General features: G+C 38.0%; 3 protein-coding genes across 3 annotated transcripts; all 3 read right to left on the bottom strand.

The window, feature by feature from the left end:
• Nucleotides 1-217: 217 nt before the first annotated feature.
• On the bottom strand, nt 218-2,318 carry LOC136263255 (ficolin-2-like). Its single transcript, XM_066057762.1, has 3 exons — nt 2,158-2,318; nt 1,972-2,036; nt 218-1,003 (listed from the first exon to the last, which is right to left on the bottom strand). Exons 1-3 carry the CDS (start codon nt 2,316-2,318, stop codon nt 345-347), a joined length of 885 nt encoding a protein of 294 aa, XP_065913834.1. The 3' UTR covers nt 218-344.
• On the bottom strand, nt 2,158-12,846 carry LOC136263254 (SH2 domain-containing protein 4B-like). Its single transcript, XM_066057761.1, has 7 exons — nt 12,706-12,846; nt 11,257-11,462; nt 7,513-7,693; nt 7,190-7,322; nt 5,281-5,771; nt 4,933-5,040; nt 2,158-2,699 (listed from the first exon to the last, which is right to left on the bottom strand). The coding sequence occupies exons 2-7, from the start codon at nt 11,437-11,439 to the stop codon at nt 2,443-2,445; spliced, it is 1,353 nt and encodes a 450-aa protein (XP_065913833.1). The 5' UTR covers nt 11,440-11,462; nt 12,706-12,846; the 3' UTR covers nt 2,158-2,442.
• Nucleotides 12,847-23,867: 11,021 nt separating this feature from the next.
• Nucleotides 23,868-26,797, bottom strand: LOC136264074 (paramyosin-like). Its single transcript, XM_066058758.1, has 6 exons — nt 26,267-26,797; nt 26,177-26,211; nt 25,971-26,034; nt 24,826-24,860; nt 24,655-24,736; nt 23,868-24,216 (listed from the first exon to the last, which is right to left on the bottom strand). The coding sequence occupies exons 1-6, from the start codon at nt 26,795-26,797 to the stop codon at nt 24,094-24,096; spliced, it is 870 nt and encodes a 289-aa protein (XP_065914830.1). The 3' UTR covers nt 23,868-24,093.
• Nucleotides 26,798-26,802: the final 5 nt, after the last annotated feature.

The following is a 26,802-nucleotide window of genomic DNA, read 5'->3' as shown; positions in this document are numbered from 1 at the left end:
CATTTCTATTTTTCATTTCCACTGCCCCTAAACAAAGGAAATGACTTGACATGATAATAATTTATCTCCAACTTTGCAAATGAAAGAGAGGCCAGATGTTTGTAAAGTGTAGTGGTCTCAAAGCCAGTAGCAAAGACAATAAGTGGATGTGAAGGGATACTCCCTATATACGTACTACAAATCCCATCTGTATGTTAGTCACATTAGTATTGTAGTATCAATGTGGACAAACTTCTCTAATACAACAGTCACAACAGTTGATCATTAGACAATACATACACATCAACTAACAAAGACATCATCATGTTCAGTATAATTATTTAAGAATATACAGAAATCAAATGTCATTGAGGTCGAATGGCCATGCTAACTGTCCTAGCTGAATATTCGTATCCTGTGAAAGGAAGCCAGATTATACCATCTTCTTCACTGTTGCTCATTCCATCATTGTAATATCGACCATTAAGGTTTGACTCAAAGCAGCTCCTATACCACCAGCCACCGCGATGTTCAACAGCACAGTTTTCATCACTGGAATCTTGGTCACAGTCATAAGCAGAGAACTTGGATCTATGATGCAGAGTCAATGCATCTCCACCATCACTTGTATCAAATACGTAATCCCGAATATGTAACTGATAGCCAGAAGCTTCATTAGCTACACTAAAGTGTTTGTATTTAGAAACAGCTTCTTTGTCAGAGTGATCAGACATGGTGACCAACAGTTCATGAGGTCCTTCATGTGTTAGAAGATGAATCCTTTCCAAGCCAAGCCAAAAGTTGGTCTCAAGGCTGCCAAACCCGTTTTTGTACTCTGCACAATTCCTGTAGAAGTCAGTGGTGTTGTCAACTCGCCGTTGAATAACAATCCAACCTCCACCATCTGTTTCCATGTCACAGTAGACAGTGAATTCTCTTTGGTCAGTCAGTGCTATACGGTATAGACCACTACGTGAACTGGCATCCTCTTCCAAAATTCTCTTACAATTTGCTCTTGGTATTTCTGTGGAATTAACTTGCTATGAATCATGTTGTTTTAAAGTAAGTACACGTATTGGTATATCACAACAAAGTTACAAAGGAAAATACAACCACTTTTATCTATCATTCACTATCCCAGTAGGGACCTGCAAAAGGCTTTAAACTGTTACTCCCTGGTGGTGACAGGTAACCCTGGTATTTTTGAAAAGCTGACTACCTTAACAGTTTGCCTGGGATACAGGATTTCCCATCCATTCAACCATTACTTACAGCTTTCAGGTTAATCGGCCATGACTGCATAGCATATGTTATGCAGTGAATAGCCAATGAAATTAGAATTCAAATTCACTGCTTAAACGCCATTGGCTATTCATTACACATAAACAACATACTTGCGGACAACCAATCTGAAAACCTTTGTAACTTCTCATGGATTGTTTTAGCCGAACCTATTAATCAGGAGACTTGAAAATGAGGACACTAGTTAAAAAGTATCGCTTAGGATGTAAACTGACCTGGAAAATCAGGACACTTGGTTTGGTCTGTCCCCCAAGGTGTCCTTTAATACACAGGTTTCCACTAATTGATTATCAACAAACTACATGACATGACTTTTTCTACTTTCTTAAATCAAATAGTAGCTAGAGCAATATTATGAACTCTTGCTGCTTAAACCTCTAATAAAATCAAGAGTTCAAATTTTGAGAGAATGTCAAACTACCAATGTAGCCTGTACAAACACACTGTAAAATTCAAATTGATACTGTTTACTGCAACAGAAAATTAACTGTTGATAACTAGGTGATGAATATATGGGGAAACACCTTTACTTAATAACTCTTGGTAAAATCTCTCACATGGACACTGGTGATTTTTCTGCTTTTTCATTAAAACCCTTTTTTGTCAACATGCAGAGATGCAACATTTTAATAGCTATACCGTGTAGCTAGTTTACCAGCACAGGGTCACACATGTGTACATGCTGCTTACGGTTGGCATTCAGTATCGTCACACCTCCTGATTGTTCAGAAGATCCTATCACTGGAGCAGTGTTGCTGTATAGAAGGAGTACACATTATTATTGCTCCGTATTTTATAGATATACGGATGAACCATCAATAGCTAGCTGGTGCCTTAATGTTATTTCTTCCATTCTTATCTTTTACAATAGCATACCATTTCGTTTCAAGTAATTGTAGCCTCCTTGTCAAGTCGTTGACTTGCTGTTCGAGTAGTTGAACTCTCTCGGCGCTTATTTCAACAGCACCTGTGATCCCCGCCTTTATCCAGATGGTGACTATTAGCATAACACTCCACAAGTTATTCATCTTGCACATATTACACAATAGACAATTAGAGTGGGCGTTGCTGCTAAGAAGGCGCGCATTAAACAGAACGGATTTATAAATACATTGAGGAATTATAATACAATTACGTGCAATAATTATAATACATGGTTAGCTATAAACGAGTTCCCATACTATCCTCGTCTTCGCTATCATCATTACCAGCCTCAAACAGTTCCTGATAGTCAGGTGATCCTGTACTAGCCTGACCACAAGGTAGTACCAATAGCTCACCACCTTGTTGAGTTATTGGAGTTGTGAGGTGATGGTCCAGTAACTTCTTCAGTGATAAGAATTTATTCATGTTCTCGCCGGAGAATTGGTAATGACCTTTGCTGGTGTCTATCATGAAGTGCTGTATGCCAAGACGACCTATCAGAAGAGTGGACAACATTACATAATAAATACTAGGAAGAGTACTGAGTGCTGCTTCCAGGATAAAAATTTTAATCAAGGTGCAGCATCAAGTAATCTTAGTAGAGCAGCATAGCTAGCAAAAATGAGGAAAGTGTGAAACTTTGCATACAGTACCTACCATGAAGTGTATTTTGATATGTGGATCGAGCCATCACAGATTTGACCTTTGCTGTCTTCTACAGTTCATTTTATACTCAAAAATAGTGACCTTTGTCTATATATCAAATTCATATAAATCAAACCGCCCACACAATTACACCCTTCCACTACATTCTTTGTTTGCCATCCAATTTATATATATATTTTTAGCTAACCATGAGCACTGCAAGTAACATATACACTGTACAACCAAAAGTGGAGATATCCAGGGGTGGGGCATAGGGTATGTACCTTCCTATTGTGATTCCCCTTAAGTCATTTCCTAGATGATGGTCTGACTGATAGCAAGAGTGAATAATAAAAGAAGAGGAATGTCTAACTTCAGTATGGCCTATCAGAAACGAGGGCTTCAAGTCCATAGGCTTCCCTCAGGAGAGGTGTTAATATGCTTTGTTTGATCTGTCAAAGTAGCTACTTTGAGTTTCACTGCTGAGTGTTAACTTGGTCCATCAACACTTTCATCATAAGTGTGAATTTACTATAATAACCAGAAAGACTTGAAGCCCTCATTTTTATATACTGAATTTAGATATTCACTCTTGCTGATAGTATTGTTTCTAAATCTGTACGCTAAATTTTTATTGCTGTAAAGCTCTGAAAAATATATTTTTGAAGTTGTTAGGCTTATAGCTATATTTGCAAACATACACATTTTGCTATATAGAACCTACAGAATTGTGAAACACAAAACGTTTAGTTGGTGCCCTCAGACTCCCCCACATCTTGGGTGTGTCTCTCTAAAGACAAATATTTAAGAGGATACAAGATGTAGGTAGTTCAGGATCATAATCTCCCTATAATCAATTCACAAAATTAACTATCAATATGATATGTTAGATATGTATAAGGCCTTAAGCATGGAAAAGGTTTTTCAGCAAACATGACGGATAGCAGTATGTATAGCCTTTAACCCTTAAAGCTTTACAAAATGCATGTACCATATCCGCATAAGCCACTATAGTGGCTATTGATATTGATTGATCAATAACTCGTATACAGAAGGTCACATGGACTTACAATTAAGATTTTCGGAATGCTGACATCACAAAGAATAAAACGGTGTCCAAAGTTTTACCAATTCTGATGATCCTTCGCCAAATTACGATGGTTTAAACACAGGGATACAAATTCACATAATATTTTTTAGAGAAGAAGATATTTTTGAGGTTTGTAAACTCTGTGGACTCTAGTCATGTGGAAAGTGTTTCTGTCGATCTACAAGTTTACATGGTCCACTGTGGCACTGTTCAAGCAGCATCGCTTTCAGCAAGTCCCTCAAGATTGGTCGCCTTGTTGTCATCTTCAAAAGCGAAGCGTTCAAGTTAGCTGATGGTGATTCTTGCCGATTGAGGACAGATTTTCAACTGAAACCAGCTGAAAAAGACCATGAAACATGTGGAGAAGGAGAAACAGTACTAGCTCTTTTATTATTGATATCTGTAAGTATATAACACTTCTGTTGCAAAAATAGTTGTTGGTTAAACATCATGTGCTCATGGTTAGCTTAAAAATATAAAAATTGAAAGAATCTAGATGAAAGGTATAGTTGCGTGGGCGGTTAAATTTATATGAATTTGCTGCTGGTAAAAATACCATAACTTTGAAATGAAATATGCTATGAACTTGCAACAAGTATCAACTTGTTTCTTGGATAAAGATCTTCAATTTGGCACCTAGTTTGAACAAATTGAGTGTTGTATGGATGATATATAGACAAAGGTCACTAGTTTGGAGCATAAAATGAACTGTAGAGGTCAAATCTGTTATGGCTCCATATCTCAAAATACACTTCATGGTAGATAGTTAGATACTATGTGCAAAGTTTCATACTTTCTTCACAAAGCGCACAAGATTTTGCTATGCCGCTCTTCTATCTAGGATGACCAAAACTTTTTAAAGATTTATAAAGCCATTGGTCATTGTCACTGAAATCAAGCAATCAAGATTGTTAACATATTGTCAAACAAACTCCTTGATCCCAATCACAAGGATTACATGCATCCCATTTGTTACATTTCAGTTAACTCACATTTCACTGACACAGTGTATCCCCAGATTCTCACACTGACACGAATAAGGAATGATCCCAGTGGCTTGCCACAGAGTAGTTCATCAGCATCAGCTCTGCTGATAATCCCTGTAGCACAAGAATAAATACATCTATTAGCATCCGTGAAAAGAATATGGCACTAGAAATAGAGTCAGAAGATGACCTTTCATTATTTTATATAGCTGTGAAAATGTGAATTTATTGGTTTGCCAGATGCTTGCATTGGCTATTAAATCACAAATGGAAAACTAATGGTAAAATAGCAACCCCCCCCCCCCCCCCCCCCCCCACACACACACACACTCCTTTGTAACCACCGCAGCTTACCATGCATCCATTCACTGATGGTGCCATCAGCCTCAAGCCCCACCCCTTTGGGTTTCTCCACACTTCTGAACCACTTTACTACAACAGCTCTAGAACTAGGTCTTGAGTTAGATGTGATGTCCTTCACTCTGGGTAGGTGCTTAGGAGCAAACTGATATCGAGGTAGTGAACCGGCTGACATGCTAGAGGATAGCGTTCGTCTTTTACTCATTCTCTCACAAATAACAGTCTTTTGTTTGTCGGGGAGTTTCTCTAACAACAGTTCAGGTAGGTGACTGTCGCTCTTTAATCTTTCTCTTGCTTTTACAAATGATTGTTTTTTCTTCAGCTCAAATGATTTGGATTTCTTTTCCTGATCTTCCCACATCTGTTCAACAGTTTGGCCCATTTCCTCAGATCTTTTTCGAGCTTTATATCTTTTCTCTTTAAAACTAGTAAACAATTCTTCAGCTCGTTGCTTCTGCAGCACTTCGATTTCTTCAATACTCAACCTGAATATAAATTGATGAGCAGTAATTAAGCTCAACTTATTAATTGGCCCAACTAAGACATCAATAAACATGGCCTTAAAGAGGTCACTTGATAATGACGACCCGTAGCCTATAATGACATCATCCTCTTAAAGAGGCGAGTAAATACAATAATCTCTACCTTTAGGAACAACAGGAACAGTTACAGCTAAGCTATACAGATACGAATGACATAATCACAGGGGGTTTAGAATACCCGGACCGGACCGGACCAGGTCAACTTCTTCAAGTAAGCCAATTCACACAATAGCTGTAACATACAATTCACGCAATAGCTAGCTAGCTATAACATACACTCATCACCTTGTAGCCACTCTGCCAAGAACATAATTAGCTAGCTATGATGGCTCAGACTGCAACAGCGATCGCGCACGAAACTTCATTCACGATAAAACAACCTAACTAAGCTATTAAAATACTTTCTACTACTTTTCACTACACAATCGCTACAAAGCTACACTGAAGCTCTTTCTCTTGTACTCAACTGTTATACACACTAGTGACTGCCCGGATTTATTAGAATCGTGATATACAAAGTGAAAGGAACTAAGATAACAGCAAACCTCTGAATTTATTTCGGTAGTGATGAATGAGTAACGGAGTATTTGCTACATGTCAAGGTAAGCTTTGAATAGAACAAAACCTTACTACTCCAGAAATCTATAAAGCTACCCTGCATGGGCACTAGCTTACCTTCCTTAGTTTAGCCAGTCATCCATGACCATTCCTTTACATAAGTTCGAAGGTTTGCTGTTATCTTAGTTCTTTTCACTTTGTATATCACAATTCTAATAAATTCAGGCGGTCACTAGTGTGTGTAACAGTTGAGTACAGCAAAAAGAGCTTGTAGCTTTGTAGCGATTGTGTAGTGAAATGTAGTAGAAAGTATTTTAATAGCTTAGTTAGGTTGTTATATCGTGGATGAAGTTTCGTGTGCGATCGCTGTTGCAGTCTGAGCCATCGTAGCGGCTAGCCAATTATTTTCTTGGCAGAGTGGCTACAAGGTGAAGAGTGTATGTTATAGCTACCTATTGATGTTATAGCTATTGTGTGAATTGGCTTACTTGAAGAAGTTGACCTGGTCCGGTCCGGTCCGGGTTTTCTAAACCCCCATAATCACAGGCTTGTTTGTATACCATGAAACTTAATTAATAGGAGCATCAACAACAGGGCCTAATTTATGGTCAACTTGAGCTGGTCTCAGTATGTGATTGTACTGGTGGTCTTACCAATACAGTTGCATTAGTAAAGTGTATTCTTGTAGCACAGTTAATTGACTTGATCATGAGCATGTATACAAGTACATGCAAGTGTACACAGGCAACTGGTACATGTAGATGAACATGGGCAGATGGACACAGACAGATGGATGGATGTACCTTTTGTTGGTGGGCGATGGTGATGATGGCAATGGTGACAGAGTGTCTCTATCCTCTGATGGCAGGATATCATGATCTATTGACTCACTGTTGTTGTTGTTTGAGTTTGGTGCTGGATCATCAATAAGAAATGCTACAGCAGAACAAGAGGCTCATGTACAGTACATGGTACAGGAACAGTGTATGTAGACTATGTACCAGTACAGACACACGCACGTGCATGTGCCAACACACACACACACACACACACACACACACACACACACACACACACACACACACACACACACACACACACTACACGCATGTATAAACACACGCACCTTGGGACTCAAGCAATGCTAATTCTTCGGCCTTCCTCCTGTCCTCTTCTTCTTGATGACGTAACTTCTCCAACTGTTCCTGTTCACGTTTCTTCACCAACTCCTCATAGGGTAAGTCTCCAGGGCCTTCCCCCATCACCCACACCCAGGGCTCCTTATCAGCACCCAACATAAAGTTCACCTAAATATGTAGGGTGAATACATTATATAAACATTGTAATGTCATGATAACATTGTAAGGTACGTAATTAATCCTCCATCCTAGGACCAAAGAATCCTTATTAGAAAAAGTCTCCTATGTAAACATGCACTGTACATGTCATCACATTGACTTGAAATGTGGTGCATGTTACATTTCAAGCGTATGTATTGATCATGATATATTATACCACAATTGGTTTCACGAGGTTCCAAGATAGTAGAGGGTGCTAAAGCGCCCTCTACTATCTAAAGAATGATTTCTCGCTATCAGTAGTCCAAAGTTATGGTTAGGGTTTAGTATAAATCCAATTACGGGTAGGGTTTGGGTTCAGCCATATTCTTTAATATACGATATATTATATTATCTTGCATTTAAGTACGTCTAAAATTCAGGATTCCGGCAGCTGGCAGCAGTGATACAGTGGTTATGGCTCTGATTCATTATGGGATCGAGCTCAGAATTTTCACATTTCGTTTTTTACAAGTTTAAAGTCAAAGTCATAAAAGGCATCAAGCGTTGTGAAATTAGTTCTACTGTCACCTTTAATTTTTACCTGTTTTTCAGGATCCAGCTCAACTTGTACATACTATAATCACTGCACTGGACTACTGGAGGACCTACTATAGTCAGTGTGCATTCACCTCACCTGAGCCCCGCCAAATAATTGTAGTAATATCAAAGAGGTGAACATGTGTTCACTCCCAATGGTTTTGTACTGGAACAAGCATGTTTTCATGTTGTACCAATAAATGTACGGGATATTTTAAAGCCTCATAACTCACTTGTTCATGCCCACATCAAAGCACTTTTTATTACCAGTTGCAGCATTTAAAGGGCTTCACAGCACTACTAAATGTTTGGCCAGCTGCCCCATGTAACAAGAGTTATTAACAAGAAACGAGGCTCAGGTGAATGCGCGTAGACTGTCATTTTTTTTGTTATCCTTTAGCTTAAGCTGAGCAGTGGAATAAGCCAAAGCTCACTTCTAAGGATTTCACTACTTTATGCTCTACAGCACTTATACACTTCTTACTATTGTCCTGCATGGAATGCAATAACAATGATTATCCCAACTTCCCAATAACATCATTGATGATGCAGACCATCTGAGACACAAGCCTAGGACAATCTATCTTAGCTAAGTTCCTTCATGATAGTTCTTACATGTGATGGTAGCTGGCCTGTATGTGACCGAATTTATTAGAATTGCACTGTACAAGCTTACCGCTATCTCCAATTACTTAATCATTGGTTAACTATTGCTATCACATTCCCTGCAGTATAATGGTAAGGAAGACTTATAAGTGGTATACAGCATAGTGAAATACACAAAAGTTGGTTTGTACTTAGTGTATTGCTCTTCTATATTCATCATTTAGTAGTGGCCTGAAGGTTTCCTGACAATAAATCCAATCTTAGAATGTGTAACTAGTACAGTGATTTGTTACACCCAGGAGGGTAAAAGGTTGAAACAAAATAAACGAGGAGTGTGTAGGAATGAATTACACCAAGTTATGGGTCATTCAAGGCTCAAACTAGTTAAAATGAAAGAAAATTACAGCATGGGTCATTTAATCCAACACCATAGAGCTGTACAGCCACATATAGCCATCTCCACGTTTGGCCAGAGCCCCAGAACTCTTGTACAGCTCACCACTGAGTTTGGAAAAAGCAGAAGCAGACCACATAGCCCTGGCTGATTATGATAGTGTATTCTAATAACTTTGTGTTAGTAGATAAAAATCAACTTGCTCTAATGGGCCGATCTGGCAGTCACAAATCTACACAAACAATGTAAGTCAGAGAGTATGCGTGCCAAATGTAAAACGCCACAGTCAAGAGTTCATAACTGGTTCCATCATTGTGACAAGAGTACACAGAACAGACACAAATCTGTTAATACCATGTGTTCCACACTATCAGGTGACCATAAAACAACAGTGAATGAATGAAATATAAGTTGATGCCACCCAATAGAGTGTTAAGGTCCATAAAGGTGTTACAATGTGTACTTGTAAGTACACACTACACAGGCTACATGCAATACGAGCAGTTGAGTTATTAAGTGTCTGATAACTCTTCATAAAAGGACACCCTTAGGTTTGCATGCATACCATGCGTATGCATACCAAAGTGCTTGCATTTATACGAGCATTCTATAAAGGTCCCCAAACAGTACACACCGTATTACTGGCCAGATTCCCGGCCCTGTGTAGTTACTGGTAGTATAGAAGTTAGTATAGATTATTATTCTGTGCAGTGTCATAAACAATGAGGCCAAAAAACATTTTATAAATGTCCTTTTATGGCTTTCCTTTAAAATTTGAAATCTGCTGAGAAAAACACAGTTGATTCAACCATTACTACATGAATACTTGTTTGGTATATAAATGCTGGATGTCATGCAGTCTTGGTTAGTGACCATTGTAAAAAGTTACTTGAAACATAGGCCAGCAATGTAATACACAAACATGGCACAAACATTAAGAGCCCAAAATGGCACAGAAAACTTTTGAGATGAACCATCTTAATTCAAGAAACCACTTTCAGCATAGCTCAAACAGAGGCCAGGACTACTGGATTGAGATTTTTTCGGTTTTAGACACTTTTAAGAGTGAGGTTACTATATACTTGGATGATTTGTGACAACATTCCAGCAATGAGTGATAATTTTGAAACCATTTTCTGAAAATACAGAGAAGCAGTATGAAATACACACATGCTCTATAATATGAAAATCCCCAGTGTAGTGTCAAAGCCTTGCTTTATGTATGGATGTAAAAACATCAAGCCTCTTTAAATACGAAGATTGCAAACATCTTAGCTCCTTTGTGTTAGCAATTTACATTATTGTAACTGCATTAGGAACACGTCCATGCACTACATGTGACTATTGTGGTACAATTTCTGCAATAAACAGGATGATAATTAGTCACAGGAGTCCATGTGGATTTATAACTGGGACTACAAAAACAGGGCACGCAAGTATGTTTTAATTTTTCAAACTTGCACAACTCTTGTCATGACCATGAAAATTTCCACTCTTATTAAACGGTTAAATGGTTTGTAATACAAGCCAGATATTCCATCCAGTAATGAGATATAGTTTGTACCCACATACCCACACACCTGGTTTTCATACGTGTGTTCACATATTTTAGTACACGTAACTCTATCATGTAGCAAAATCAGTCCTGACATTTGTATATAGACTGAGTTTTAAAGAGGAAGCCATACATGTTTTACTACCAAAAGTGCTTTTAGAGGAAAAAAAATCTGTCCAATAGTCCAGTTCAGTGTTTCACTCCAGTGATTAGACACCACCTCATTATAGTGGCCTTGTTAAGTGGGTACCAAACACAATTAAAGTGTACTTCATGGCCTCATTAATAAGACCACCTCATTATAGTAACCAAATCCCAAACACAGAAAAGGTGCTCATTAATAAGGCAACAAATTTGTCCCGGGTCACAAGTATGCTTCAGTATAAAGTTTGTGGAGATTACTAAGCACACAGAATCACTGATATGTCATTATGATACCTTCCTTGCTGTTTTCTTTGGTGGACATCTTCTTTCTTGTATCTCCAGCTTGTTCTCACATAGTTTCCATCTTCTCACCTGCTCCTCTCTCATCTTACGGAACAACATTTCCTTGTCATCATCCGTGAGCATCTCTAGTAGCTCCGGATCGATATACATATCTTCTAAAATCTGCTTCAACATCTTGATGATGTCTGGGCTATACTCTGTAGTGATAGTACAAAAGAACCACTCTAACAGGACACCCTGGAATGTACTTGATATCAGGACAGTTGTCCATGGTCTCATTTGTATTAGGGTACACACATTTAGACCCCTGAAATCAGGACACTTCAAGATCTCTAGAATAAAGGAGCTTATTGTAGTGGATAAGCTGTACTGGTGAAATTCTGGACACCTATGTAGCCCACTCCGGAAAGAGATTTCAATACATACAGAATACACATGCCTATATACTCTACAGCTTACTATTGGGACCATGTATTGGTGTCCACAAAGCTGTCCACAAAGGTGGCCACTTTCTTAGGTGTTGCATGCAGTACCCACAACTACAAGTACACAATCCATATTTGTGCTTGTAGCCAAACACTGATAGCACTTAATCAACACCATATAATCATCTAACATTATGGCAAAGCTTCAGTGAGTTTGTGGAATGTTCTTTACAATGTGACAAGTACAATAGCTAGAGCCTACCATGGAGGCGGTACATAACCTGGTAAGCTATGCATGTGGGGGGCATCATCTGGTCATGAATGTATTTGCTCACAAAAATGTCTTTGCTCACAAAAATGGCACATCAAAACCCAACACAGTAAACACTAGGCGGACGTAATAATGATCAAATAACAGTTATGTAGTACACATTCACATATGGGATGGTGTCGAGTTTTCTTTTATTACAAGACATCAAGGAAAAGATGTCAGGTCACCCGCAAATTTAAGCCGTGTCCAAGGCTGAGAAACTAAAATTGAGTACAGCTGAGGCCAATGGATTTGTTGAATATGATAATACACTGTACCACATATTACGTATACAGTACAAGGGCCCACACACAACATGCATGGAGGTTTATACCCTCTTAGTTATATGAAGCAACACACCCACCATATGAAGGGATTCCACTGAACAATTGAACACTCACAAGAGGGTCCTAAACATGGCAACACAATTTCCTTTCAAGAAGGAAGGGACTCATTACTAAACATCGTGCAATATCGCATGTGGTACGTGTCCAACTAAAGTACACAAACACATCAGTTAGCGGGAAATACCAGCGCTGCGAGCAACACACATACCAGCCAATCACAAGTACGAAAACTTGCTGGGAGGTTCTTTGGTATACCGTTTCTAACCAAACCATGTCCAATAGAATTTCGTTTTCAAAATGATTCAAGAGCTGCTTGTTTGCTTTGATAAACGCCCGACTCCTAGTTTAAATTACGTACCTCACTGTAGTGGAGTATTATAGTGTCCCCTTGTTTTGTCCACACACCAGACGACGGAGTACACACACGCAGAGTTAGAAGTGGAGCAACAGCAGAACAGCAACCGTACGTCAAATTAACCGTAATTCAAATTTACGAGAAATCTTCACAAAATCTTTCGTAATTAAAATCTAATCAAAAACAGCCAAGCTGTAAAAAAAGGTGCGGCCCCCAAAAAGGCCATGGTGAAAAAAGATGTGAAATCCAAGGTGGCGGCCAAGAAATGGCTGTGATGGTAGGTTAATGGTTACATTTTAATAACAACAATTCAGGTGAATTTGGTGCCAAGATCAAGCGGCACAAAATTCACCTGAATTGTCGTTATTAAAATGTAACCATTAACCTACCATCACAGCCATTTCTTGGCCGCCACCTTGGATTTCACATCTTTTTTCACCATGGCCTTTTTGGGGGCCGCACCTTTTTTTACAGCTTGGCTGTTTTTGATTAGATATCACTTCTTTTTGTATTTGTATACTGCAAAGCCGGCCTATGGCTGGCTTTGGGGCTTCTTTAACCCATGTGTTTTTTTCTTTACTACAGGAAGAAGAAAAGAACTTAAAGAAGAATTTTAGCACTTCAATTATTTTTGATTTTATTAGTAATTATACAAATTATATACATATATTTATTACATGCCCACAGGATATTTTTTTGCAGCTGATCTCTCTACTGGGTGACTTGAAATGTAGCTGAACTATATACAGGATGGTTTCTTTGTAGCTGACCTCTCTACAAGGTAACCTCTTCTAGCTGGTCTCTCTACAGGGTATTTTGTTTCTAGCTGAACTCTCTACAGGTGATTTGTTTGCAGCTAAACTCTCTACATGGTGGTGTCTTTGTAGCCGAACTCTCTACATGATGGTTTCTTTGTAGCTGAACTCTCTATAAGGTGACTTCGTCTAGCTGAACTCTCTACAGGGTGATTTTTTGTAGCTGAACTCTCTGCAGGGTGATTTGTTTGCAGCTGAACTGTCTACATGATGGTTTCTTTGTAGCTGAACTCTCTACAAGGTGACTTCGTCCAGCTGATCTCTCTACGGGGTGATTTGTTTCTAGCTGAACTCTCTACAGGTGATTTGTTTGCAGCTAAACTCTCTACATGGTGGTTTCTTTATAGCTGAACTCCCTACATGATGGTTTCTTTGTAGCTGAACTCTCTACAAGGTAACTTCTTCTCTACAGGATGATTTGTTGTAGTTGAATTCTCTACAAGGTGGTTTGTATGAGGCTGAACTCTCTACATGGCGGTTTCTTTGTAGCTGAACTCTCTACAGAGTGATTTGTTTGCAGCTGAACTCTCTACATGATGGTTTCTTTGTAACTGAACACTCTACAAGGTGACTTCTTCTAGCTGATCTTTCTACAGGGTGAATTGTTGTAGCTGAACTATCTACAAGGTAACTTCTTCTAGCTGATCTCTATACAGGGTGATTTGTTTGTAGTTGAATTCTGTACAGGTGGTTTCTTTGTAGCTGAACTCTGTACATGATGGTTTCTTTGTAGCTGAACTCTTTACAAGGTGACTTCTTATATAGCTGAACTCTCTACGGGGTAATTTCTTTGTAGCTGAACTCTCTATATGATGGTTTCTTTGTAACTGAACTCTCTACAAGGTAACTTCTTCTAGCTGATCTTTCTACTGGGTGATCTGTTTGCAGCTGAACTCTCTACATGGTGGTTTCTTTGTTGCTGAACTCTCTACAAGTTGAATTCTTCTACCTGATCTCTCTACAGGGTAATTTGTTTGTAACTGAACTCTGTACAAGTGCGTTTTTTTGGGTGATCTCACTGCAGGTTGATTTGTTTGCAGCTGAACTCACTAAAGGGTGATTTGCTTGTAGCTGAACTCCTTACATTGTGTCTAGTTTCTAGCTGATCTCTCTACAGGGTGATTTGTTTCTAGCTGATCTCTCTACAGGGTGATTTTTTGTAGCTGACCTCTCTTCAGGGTGATTTGTTTCTAGCTGATTGCTCTGCAGGTTGATTTGCTTGTAGATGAACTCTCTACAGGGTAACTTGCTTGTAGCTGAACTCCTTACTTTGTGTCTAGTTTGTAGCTGATCTCTCTACAGAGTGATTTGTTTGTAGCTGAACTCCTTACATTGTGTCTAGTTTCTAGCTGATCTCTCTACAGGGTGATTTGTTTCTAGCTGATCTCTATACATGGTGATTTTTTGTAGCTGACCTCTCTTCAGGGTGATATGTTTCTAGCTGATTGCTCTGCAGGTTGATTTGCTTGTAGATGAACTCTCTACAGGGTAACTTGCTTGTAGCTGAACTCCTTACTTTGTGTCTAGTTTGTAGCTGATCTCTCTACAGAGTGATTTGTTTGTAGCTGAACTCCTTACATTGTGTGTAGTTTCTAGCTGATCTCTCTACAGGGTGATTTGTTTGTAGCTGATCTCTATACAAGTTGATTTGTGTGTAGCTGATCTCTCTGCAGGGTGATTTGTTTGTAACCGATCTCTCTACAAGGTAATTTGATTGTAGCTGAACTATCTATAAGGTGATTTGTATGTGGCTAATCTCTCTGCAGATTGATTTGTTTTAGCTGAACTCTGATTTGTTTTTAGCTTATCTCTGTACAGGTTGATTTGTGTGTAACTGATCTCTCTACAAGCTGATTTGTTTGTAGCTGATCACTCTGCAGGTTGATTTGTTTCTAGATGATCTCTCTACAGGTTGATTTGTTTGTTGCTGATCGCTCTAAAGGTTGATTTGTTTGTAGCTGAACTCTCTGCACAATGTTTTGTTTGTAGTTGATCTCTCTACAAGGTGATTTTTTGTAGCTGACCTCTCTTCAGGGTGATTTGTTTCTAGCTGATATCTCTACAGGGTGATTTTTTGTAGCTAACCTCTCTTCAGGGTGATTTGTTTCTAGCTGATCGCTCTACAGGTTGGTTTGTTTGTAGCTGAACTCTCTACACGGTGATTTGCTTGTAGCTGAACTCCTTACATTGTGTCTAGTTTCTAGCTGATCTCTCTACAGGATGATTTGTTTGTAGCTGATCTCTCTACAAGTTGAATTGTGTGTAGCTGATCTCTCTGCAGGTTGATTTGTTTGTAGCCGATCTCTCTACAAGGTAATTTGTTTGTAGCTGAACTGTCTAAAAGGTGATTTGTTTGTAGCTGATCTCTCTGCAGGTTGATTTGTTTTAGCTGAACTCTCTACAGGGTGATTTATTTGTAGCTGAACTCCTTACATTGTGTCTAGTTTCTAGCTGATCTCTCTACAGGGTGATTTGTTTGTAGCTGATCTCTCTACAAGTTGATTTGTGTGTAGCTGATCTCTCTGCAGGTTGATTTGTTTGTAGCCGATCTCTCTATAGGGTAATTTGTTTGTAGCTGAAATCTCTATAAGGTGATTTGTTTGTAGTTGATCTCTCTGCAGGTTGATTTGTTTGTAGCTGAACTCTCTACAAGTTGATTTGTGTGTAGCTGATCTCTCTGCAGGTTGATTTGTTTGTAGCCGATCTCTCTACAGGGTAATTTGTTTGTAGCTGATCTCTCTACAGGGTGATTTTTTTGTAGCTGACCTCTCTTCAGGGTGATTTGTTTTTAGCCGATCTCTCTACAGGGTGATTTTTTGTAGCTGACCTCTCTTCAGGGTGATTTGTTTCTAGCTGATTGCTCTACAGGTTGATTTGTTTGTAGATGAACTCTCTACAGGGTAATTTGCTTGTAGCTGAACTCCTTACTTTTGTAGCTGATCTCTCTACAGGTTGATTTGTTTGTAGCTGATCTCTATACAAGTTGATATGTGTGTAGCTGTTCTCTCTGCAGGGTGATTTGTTTGTAGCGATCTCTCTACAAGGTAATTTGTTTGTAGCTGAACTATCTATAAGGTGATTTGTACGTAGCTAATCTCTCTGCAGATTGATTTGTTTTAGCTGAACTCTCTACAGGGTGATTTGTTTCTAGCTTATCTCTCTACAGGTTGATTTGTTTGTTGCTGATCGCTCTAAAGGTTGATTTGTTTGTAGCTGAACTCTCTGCAAAGTGTTTTGTTTGTAGTTGATTTCTCTACAAGGTGATTTTTTGTGGCTGACCTCTCTTCAGGGTGATTTGTTTCTAGCTGATATCTCTAAAGGTTGATTTGTTTGTAGCTGAACTCTCTGCAAAGTGTTTTGTTTGTAGTTGATTTCTCTACAAGGTGATTTTTTGTAGCTGACCTCTCTTCAGGGTAATTTGTTTCTAGCTGATCGCTCTACAGGTTGGTTTGTTTGTAACTGAACTCTCTACAGGGTGATTTGCTTGTAGCTGAACTCCTTACATTGTGTCTAGTTTCTAGCTGATCTCTCTACAGGGTGATTTGTTTGTAGCTGATCTCTCTACAAGTTGAATTGTGTGTAACTGATCTCTCTGCAGGTTGATTTGTTTGTAGCCGATCTCTCTACAAGGTAATTTGTTTTTAGCTGAACTGTCTATAAGGTGATTTGTTTGTAGCTGATCTCTCTGCAGGTTGATTTGTTTTAGCTGAACTCTCTACAGGGTGATTTGTTTGTAGCTGAACTCCTTACATTGTGTGTAGTTTCTATCTGATCTCCCTACAGGGTGATTTGTTTGTAGCTGATCTCTCTACAAGTTGATTTGTGTGTAGCTGATCTCTCTGCAGGTTGATTTGTTTGTAGCCGATCTCTCTACAGGTAATCTGTTTGTAGCTGAACTCTCTATAAGGTGATTTGTTTGTAGCTGGTCTCTCTGCAGTTTGATATGTTTTAGCTGAACTCTCTACAGGGTGATTGCTTGTAGCTGAACTCCTTACATTGTGTCTAGTTTCTAGCTGATGTCTCTACAGGGTGATTTTTTGTAGCTGAACTCTCTACAGGGTGATTTGTTTCTAGCTTATCTCTCTACAGGTAGATTTGTGTTGATTTGTTCATTGCTGATCGCTCTAAAGGTTGATTTGTTGCAGCTGAACACCCTGCAAAGTGTTTTGTTTGTAGCTGATCACTCTAAGGGGTAATTTGTTTGTAGTTGAACTCTCTCCACAGTGACTTGTGTGTAGCTGAATTCTGTGTAACTGAATTCTCTAGAGAGTGACTTAATTGTAGCTGAATTCTCTACACAGTGCATGACCTGAACTTTCTTCAGTGTGACTTGTAATGTTCTGAATCTCTATAGTGATATATTTGCTTAACTCTCCACATGGTGATTGTCTTCTTGCTGAACTGTCTATAAGATTAACTGTTTGCAGCTGAACTCCCTACAGAATAACTTGTGATGTAATAAAATTCTATAATGGAATAAATAAATTAGCCGAATGCTCTATTAGGGTGACTGTTCTATTAGAGTATCTCGATCTCGCATTTGCTACACGGAGTTGGCTTTCGAATCATAACTCAGTGGTTTGTAATCCGATTCTTCTGTACTACAGCAAGGACTTTCTATGAAGATTATTCCAGCTATACACCGATTTTCAGCTCATTGCTCTAAGCGGTTTGCCTAGTAGGCGTGAAAACTAATACTTTTTTATTCATAAAAATCGATCGCGTAATTGTGACACAGGTTGGGTTTTGTGTCATATCTCCGTGGTCTTTATCTCGATTCCTTTCAAACCACCAAAAGGCACTCCTACGATGGTTACTCCATCTACATAGTAATTTTCAGCTCATTCCATGAAGCGGTTTACCCTGTAGGCGTGACAACAAATCGATCTTGTTTTACGCGAATAATCGGTCATAATTCCTGAACCATTCAACGGATTTGTACCAAATTTGATGCTAGGATTCGCCGTTGGACTCCCTTTCTGTGTGCCAAATTTCAAGGCGATCGGAGTACGCGTTTGCTTGTTATAGCAATTTTTGCAAGTGTGCGAAAAGACGAAGAAGAAGAAGAAGAAGAAGAAAAAAAAAACGAAGAAAAAAAAACGAAACTTTGGCAGCTCGTATCTCGGAAATGGCTGGAGCGATTTCCTTCAAATTTGGAATGTAGACTCCCTTGGCTGGCGGGCAACTGTGTAGCAAATTTGGTTCCAATCAGATAAGTGATCACCGAGATACAAATGTGTGAAAATGACGTTTTCGTTCTTCCTGTCAATATACTCACGGGTGTGGCGCGCCGGCTTCTTGGGCCGCACGACACACTACCGTGTGTCTTGATAATACGGAATTCTACTAGTGATCCGGACATTATACTTTTAGGCCTTCATTTATTGTAATAATAGAGGTTCTCTTTCAGAGGTAAAAATGTAGGGACCAAAATCTCCGTCTAATTTTCGAGGTCATTTCTACTTTAATTCAGAGAGTTTGTTTCCACTGTAGCTTCAGCTTATAGCTCATCATGTGTACTGGCCATACTGACTCAACCACATGTGACCAGATTTGCCTTTTCACACACAAAATTTGAAGCTTCATTTTATTATAGCTTATAATTGCCTGAAATTTTCCAATGGTGAAGCTTGCAGCTCAGTGTAACTAGCTATTTTGAAACTAATTATCAAAAGGACTAGCTAGTCAAGTGTTGCATTAATTTGTTAGTGCACGCTGACATAAAATGTGTGAAAAGGGTACCTTTATTGCAAATCTGGTCACATGTATAGTTGATCTGTTGATAAGGAAAATTCTATTACAGCCTAGCTATAGACTACACTAAGCTATTGAAAAGTCTCTTAGCAGGCAAGGGCTGCTGCCATCAGCACAGGCTTTCTCCTTGCAGGCAGTCCCAATTGCGGAATATATGAAACTACAACACAAATTATTCCTACCGCACACTTCTGTTTGAAGGATGCAATTACCAGTCACACCATTATCAACTTGTGCCGGACAATAATAAAATATAAAGAATTTGAATTGGTCCATGAGTGATGCAATTAAAGGTTTGCAAGGTAGTCTGGTACGTATAGTTAACTGGACAATTAACATATACAAACCACTGACAAGATACACTGTACTTGCCCGTTAAGTGTTGCAATAACAAACACTGGATGAACAGAAAAAACAAAGCAACATGTGTGAACAAGATTGTAGCAAGGAAAATTCTGCACAGATTTTATCTTGCCAACATGCAATTAACATCAGTAATGTTGGCCTATAGCTATAGCTACCTAAAAACCTAGCTCAGCATCAATTAACTTTGGCTATATGATAATACTAGTGAAGGCTTTAGTTCACACAAAAAATGTTGCCTTGAAAATCAGTAATATATAAAATAAGCTATTGTTGACTCTCATTTTTTTATGTCTGACCCTCTAGCTGTTTATAATTACTGATTGTCCAGTGGAATAAGTACATACCTGTTCATGGGGAATGCATGCATGGCTGCATGTTGTAGTAAAATACTGTATAAATACAGATCTTCTTTGGCTGTGAGTAAAGTATCAAATGATAATGTGCACTACAGGGGAGTCAGAGTAAAAGTGAAAGTGGTAAGTCTCAATTTAGAGTATCTAGTTTTGACTTCATCAAGTTTGCAATCTTTTTTAAATTTCAGCCAAAAGTGGTGGCCTCACTGGTCGCACCTACTCTGACGCCCTTTTGGTGCACTAGCATACAAAACAGTGATATATATAGATGTATGTGCTTTGAGGTATACAGTCATATAGTGCTATATATAAACATGCACCAAGAGTAAACTGAGCTGTCAAGAAGTAATATACCAGAATTATTACAATTGCACTGAACAGCTGAGTTTGACACTTGCAGTTTGAACATATATAGTGCCAGATGGATGCAGGGAAATTGAAATGCAGCAAATCCAGGGTCAATTGGCACCATGGTTCAGGAGTTGGCATTAACAAGGAAATAAAGATACTCTAACAGAACAGTCTTAACAAAAAAAAAGTTAGTTTATGACTGTCAGTGTGAATAATCTCTGTACTGAACACAGACAAACAACCTATGGAAGCTCTGAAGATCTATAAAATCTACCTAAATTTGCTGTTAGCCATGTACCAAAGTAGTTCTAGAATCACACTTTCAGATTATAGAGCTTTTATTGCCTCAAAACTTTCTGAGTATGCTACTAACCCTGCTATATTTATAATTGACATATTGATGTAGCTGGTGATCAGCTGTTTTCATAACAATTCTACAGAAAAAGATCATCTGCACGCTCACAAACACACAGGAAATATGGACTACAAACTGCAGTATGCATTAATTTTAACGTGTTTCACAATATTGCACTAGTATGGAGACCATCTAGCTAAAGTTTTACAAGAATGGTTACTGTAATACCATGAATGCCACTATAATCCGCATGAATAATTATATCATGAACCATAAATAAACGTGATTCATAATAGGGACTGCTCATGTTTTTTTTTGCAAAAACCCTAATAGAGTGTATGCCTTGCATGCATGGGGGTTCTTTGCAAGTATCAAGTGAAAAGGAAAATGCTGGTATGTGCATTATTGACACCACTGAATCGAATTTTGCTCATGTAGTAGTGGTTCAAAATTAAATCTATGTTTTCGCCAAAATCCTAATAGAGTACTCACCTAAAATCACTTTAAAATACTCAATAAAGTTAACTGAAGCTTGTCTCTAAGATTTTGATTTTCAGTAAACACGCTTTTCTTGATTTGTATTAGTAGTAATTTGATTGTTGAGATGTTTAAGTCTTTTGTCCTTTCATTGGTAACCTGATCAACCTGTTGTTGTATATAGTTGACTGTCTTGTGCAAACTTGTTGGTAGCAAAGTTGTCACTAAACTGATCTACAAAACTTTTCTTCTCTTTCCTTCAATTGTTATCTTAGGGTCTGGTTATCCACCACATGTAGTTCTCGGGTTTGACACTAACTGCAAAACCAATGTCATAGCTGTCAACTTGATGTTGTAAATACACATTAACTTTTGGCTGGCCTAATTCTCTTGTAACTTCACCTTCAACTCTGCCACTTCACTACTCAGCCTTTTTTATAGGTCATCAATCCTGGTATTATGCATGTATGGGCATATTCTACTAATCTAAAATGAGTTCATTTACCAAAAATTAAACTGGCTATCTAAAGTTTGAAAGGGATATGATATCAGAAATAGCTGCAGTGACGCTAATGTATATATATATATGATATGATCTCTATCCTTTGATACTACATCTTTTAGAAATTACTAGTTTGTTTCTTGATGGCTACATTTTTTTCACAGCTTAGCTGTTTTGGCTGTATTTTGCATCAAAGTAGGCCATAGGCCAACTTTGAGACTTACTATAAATTATACTCATTTTAATAGCAAAATCCAGACACCATCAAAATGTTTTATTACATATTTTCAGCACCATAATATTTGAATATAAGACTGCTACAATAGATCGGTACATACGCGTGATCCTTAATTAAATTCTCATTCCATTAGTTTTGGCAAGAACATTCCATTAGTAATTTGAGTGCTAGGTGGGACTACCGTGTGACAACAACTCCAAATTTTGATTGCTCACTTGCTTTTCACATACAATACACCCCAGTATGTGTGTTGGATTTTGATTACATCTATATGTATACTTGTCTGATTCACATTATCTAAACTAGGTTCGTACATTGGTAGTTTTTATTAAATGCTATCCCACTAGGGACCTGTGAGAAGGCTAAAGCCTGTGAATACAGGGAGTCAGAAACATGTAACAAGAATGCAGAAAAAAAAATCCCAGACTCAGTGGTGACTTGAGTTTGTCAAGGCATGCAAACAAAAGCCAGCAATACAATAAACAGTGAGTGTCTGTGACAACAAATCGTGCAACTTGTGATTCTTTTTTGAGAAACAAAAAATGTGACTGGACCTGCAAAAATAGGGCATGTGGGCACAAACTACACTTTGTCATACAATGGATCATATCTCGGTACTGGAATAGAATATCTGCATTCTAAATAACTTGCATTATAAAGACAATTAAATGTGCAACAAATGCCGAAAATTTCATGGCCATATCAAACATTATGAGCCATGAAAGCTTGGAAAAATTAGGCAAATTTTATGTGTCCACATGCCCTATTTTCGCAGGCCCTGTCACAAATATACTCTGTGGGTTATTTATGGTTGGAAGATTGGAATGTAGATGAAGCATACAAACTCAATATATTGAACAATTCAACATTTATATAAATTAGCCAGTCATGCCAAACTGTCGTCATTTACAGTACATGAGATATTATTATAACATAGTGTGGAAAATTAGAAACTTAGAGAGCACATAATTATTATATCACAGAGTGCAATCAGTGCGTAACACACTTTCTTGTGAGTGCCCATACATTGTTTTACTATAGTTTTTGTGGGCATCTTGAATTCCACTATACTTTTCCCCCATTGTACATTTTGATCCTATTCTGTGGCTTTAGGCATTCCAGGTCACTTTGCAAACAACAAAATTTTACAATGAAGCAGCCTTTACAGTGACCTCGTAGACAGATTTCATCTAACTTGCCAGTTAGCAAATTTATTCTCACCATATTGAAGTACAAAACATGAAAAAGTGCTTCTACAATAATGCAACACAACTCCACTAGTAGATCTATGAAATAATTTTGAAGCTGCCCAGGTGCAGCCATGCATTTTTCTCCTTTCTGCAAATTTTCAGATATACATACTTGATAATTTGTAGGTAAAACATTATATTAGTGGTACATAACTAATTGTGGAAAAGTTAACCATTTTGTGGTATGATAGTAACCAGTAACATGATCAAAATGCTGCAAATGGTACGAGCCCTACAAGCTCTGTAGTCTTTTGTTTTAAAGGATTGTAAACCAGTTATTATAGTGTAACATGTAACTATCACTTTCCAAGAAATTGAGAGTCAATTGCAAAGTACCACTTTTATTCTAAATGATGCATATGGTTTTAACTGCTCTAGCAGAATAACTGAGTGATAAGTTTATAGCTGCTGCTCTGTTAGAGTATCTCGATCTTCAACACAAAATTTAAATTTAAATAATTACCAATGTAGTATATAGGGCAAAGTGGCATGTGGGTGGGTGACAGGAAATAAGGAATTAATAAAGTTGGCATAAATTTTGAAATAATAGTTTTAAAAAGCAAGTATAACTATAAACAGTACATCATACAAAAAATAAAATAAAAACAAAAAAGAAGAAGTAGATTGCTATTCAGTAGTAGCTGGTTAATGATCAAAATTGAATTCCAAACTTCAGCTTTACAATGATTAGAATCATTAGTCAGTACCTTGAATTACAACAAATTCTGTGAAATATTTTAACAGGTGCACAAGTGCTTCTATGGCGACACAGCAAAGTACAGATTTCTATGTATTTCACAAAGAATGATTTTCCAAAATCTGGTTACAAATACAAACTACAAATGAGTCACAAAAAACAAAGATTTAAATTTGTTTAACAGCTTTAGCATCACACAAAGTACGTAGCTGGCAGTCGGTTCTACTGTGTTACTATGTACAACAGGTAGCAGCATGTTCCTGCAACTGCCTTAATGTTGTAAAATCATTTCTTGCACAAATGGGACAAACAAAGTCTCGTTGATAACTGGGCGAGTATGCAGGCATGGTAGCAGGCTATTAACAAAACACATACATGATAACTGCAAAATTAAAATCACCGTGGAATGTACACTAGCTACGAATGTAATACACATGAAGTATGTAACAGGATTAGGTAAATTCTAGGGTAAATCATTTTAGCTATAGAAGGAAAGTTCTTACAATTCTAAACAAAACTTTTCATCCACTTTGCATGCAACAAATCCACCACTAAAGAAACATTCATGCTGCCTTTTTGTAGTGCTATAACATAACTTTTCAAGGCTAAGGATTGGCTAGCAAATCGAAATTAATGTTGACCATTTTTTTTACTTAGCCAAACTTTGAAATCATTTATCCATGGTGAAACAGCTTTACTGTATGAAGTCTCATGTGTTAGGAGATGACTTGCATGCACATAATTATGCATGCATACAAACTTGTATGGTGTGATGAGCACATTACACAACATACCTGTTGATGTTCCTTATATTGGGCAGCAACAGGAAATGACGTTTGTGGTGGAGGACTGTAGAAATTAGCATTGCGTCTTTGGCTATGAGTAAACAACAAGGAGTAATGTGAGCTGTCACAAAACAACAGCAGGCATACAAAATGTCATACATTTTATGTATATTAACTTACTTAGTAGGTGACACACTAGTGTGGAGACTACCAGGCTAAAGTGATAAATAAAACAAATGACATAAATTATGCTTTTACTGTACAGCATATGTACCACACCCACGCGATCATAATTATCAGGGGTGGATCCAAGATTTTTCAAGAGGGGGATCTCTAACTGGGTGAAGGGTAACCCCCTAAAATTCACATATACAACTCAACACATCCGGTGTACAGCTGTAGCATTCATACATAAAATGTGCCTTTAGACAAACTTTGTTACTTTTCGCTTCTAGTTACTCATTACGTAATAGTATTACTTTTTTCGTTACTAGTAACTAATTATAGTTTCCAAAAGTAAATTAAAGTTATATTACTGCATTTCCAAAAGTAATGCGTTATAATACACAAAGAATCGTGAATTGTAATATATATTACGTAACGCGTTACCCCATCTCTACTTACTACATCACAACTTCCTAGCACACAGTAGTCATGACGAATGATGGAACACTTGTTCATCACACTTCTTCCTGACCAAGTTGAAGAACTACTGAAGTAGTTAACTCCTGTGTCACTCCGTAATTCATACTGTCGAGTGCGGGGACCAGAGCTCAGTGTATTCTGTGTCTTCTGGGTGAGGTCTCAAGAACAGCCAAGTGATATCACGTGCCCATACAGACCAAATGCTGGGTGGAGTCAGGTGCATTACCACAAAAGGAAAGTACTGGCAGTAAAACACTACTTTATATAGAAGATTATACAAATCAGACGTTCCTATACAACAATATCAGTGACTACAAACGCCATTGTTTCCTTGCAGTTGCCAGCTCTTCCACTCACAGTAAGTGTGTGTCTTCTGCCATTTGCTGAACTTTAAACAACCTATATCACGTGCATGAGCTATCATCATGTGATGCTAAATCATAATGGGACTGCTCTATTAGAGTATATCGATCTTTTGTGGTCTGTTGCTTTCCTCCTCGCACTTTCTGTCTTAGATTTCCTGTTCGAAGTTCAACCTGAGAGGAATCTCGAGACCCCCCCACTGGATCCGCCCTTGATTATGTGGTCTTAATAGGCTATATTCAGTCTCTTTCAGACAGCTATATACAAATAACTTTCAAGAAATTAGAAACATATATTACAGAGTAAACACAGCATACCTTTTCCTTATGTTGGAATGATGTTTGTGGCAAAGGACTGTAGACATTAGAGTTGGATCTTTGGCTATGAGTAAATATCAAAGTGCATGTATGGCATTTTACAGAACAGCATGTAGCCCTGTATAGAACTAGCACATTCATTACATACACATATTCTCACACACTACCTTTACCAGGTACTGTACACCTTGCACCTATGTACTTACCCATATGGCACTGGATTTGTAAAATGGCCACCCAGCTAAGTAAAATCAAATATGTACAGTCAGTGCATACTATTACTATTTTAAACAAACTTGTTGTTGGTGTTTCCTATTCACAGTTAGTTCTAGTGTGTGGATGTGCTCCTTGAGCCTATCATTCTCTGTTGTTAACTGTTGTCTTTGAAAGCTACATTCAGTGTTGAGTCGATGAATCTCAGATTTCTTCATCTGAAGGTTGTCTCTTAGAGTTTGATTTTCAGTTAACACACGTCCCTTGATTTGTAACTCAGTAGTAATCTGATTGCTGAGTTGAGTGAGTCTATCATCTTTTTGTTGTTGTGACCTCCTTAGCTGCTCACACTCATTAGTAACCTGATTAATCTGTTGTCGTAGTTGATTGCTATCTACCACCAGTTCATCTTGAGTAAACTTGTTTGTGGCAAAATAGTCATGAAATCTACAAAGCTGTTGTTCTTTTTCCTTAAACTGTTGCTGCAATTTCTGATAATCTCTCACTAGTTTCTCTCGAGATTGACGCTCAGCGACAAAATCAGTGTCATAGCTGTGGACTTGTTCTCGTAATAGTTGCATGGTTTCATCAAGTATCTTTCTCTCTCTCTCCATCTCAT

The sequence above is a fragment of the Dysidea avara genome, chromosome 8 (assembly GCF_963678975.1).
Source record: "Dysidea avara chromosome 8, odDysAvar1.4, whole genome shotgun sequence".
NCBI lineage: Eukaryota > Metazoa > Porifera > Demospongiae > Dictyoceratida > Dysideidae > Dysidea > Dysidea avara.
This window is presented reverse-complemented; position numbering and strand designations above follow the sequence as displayed.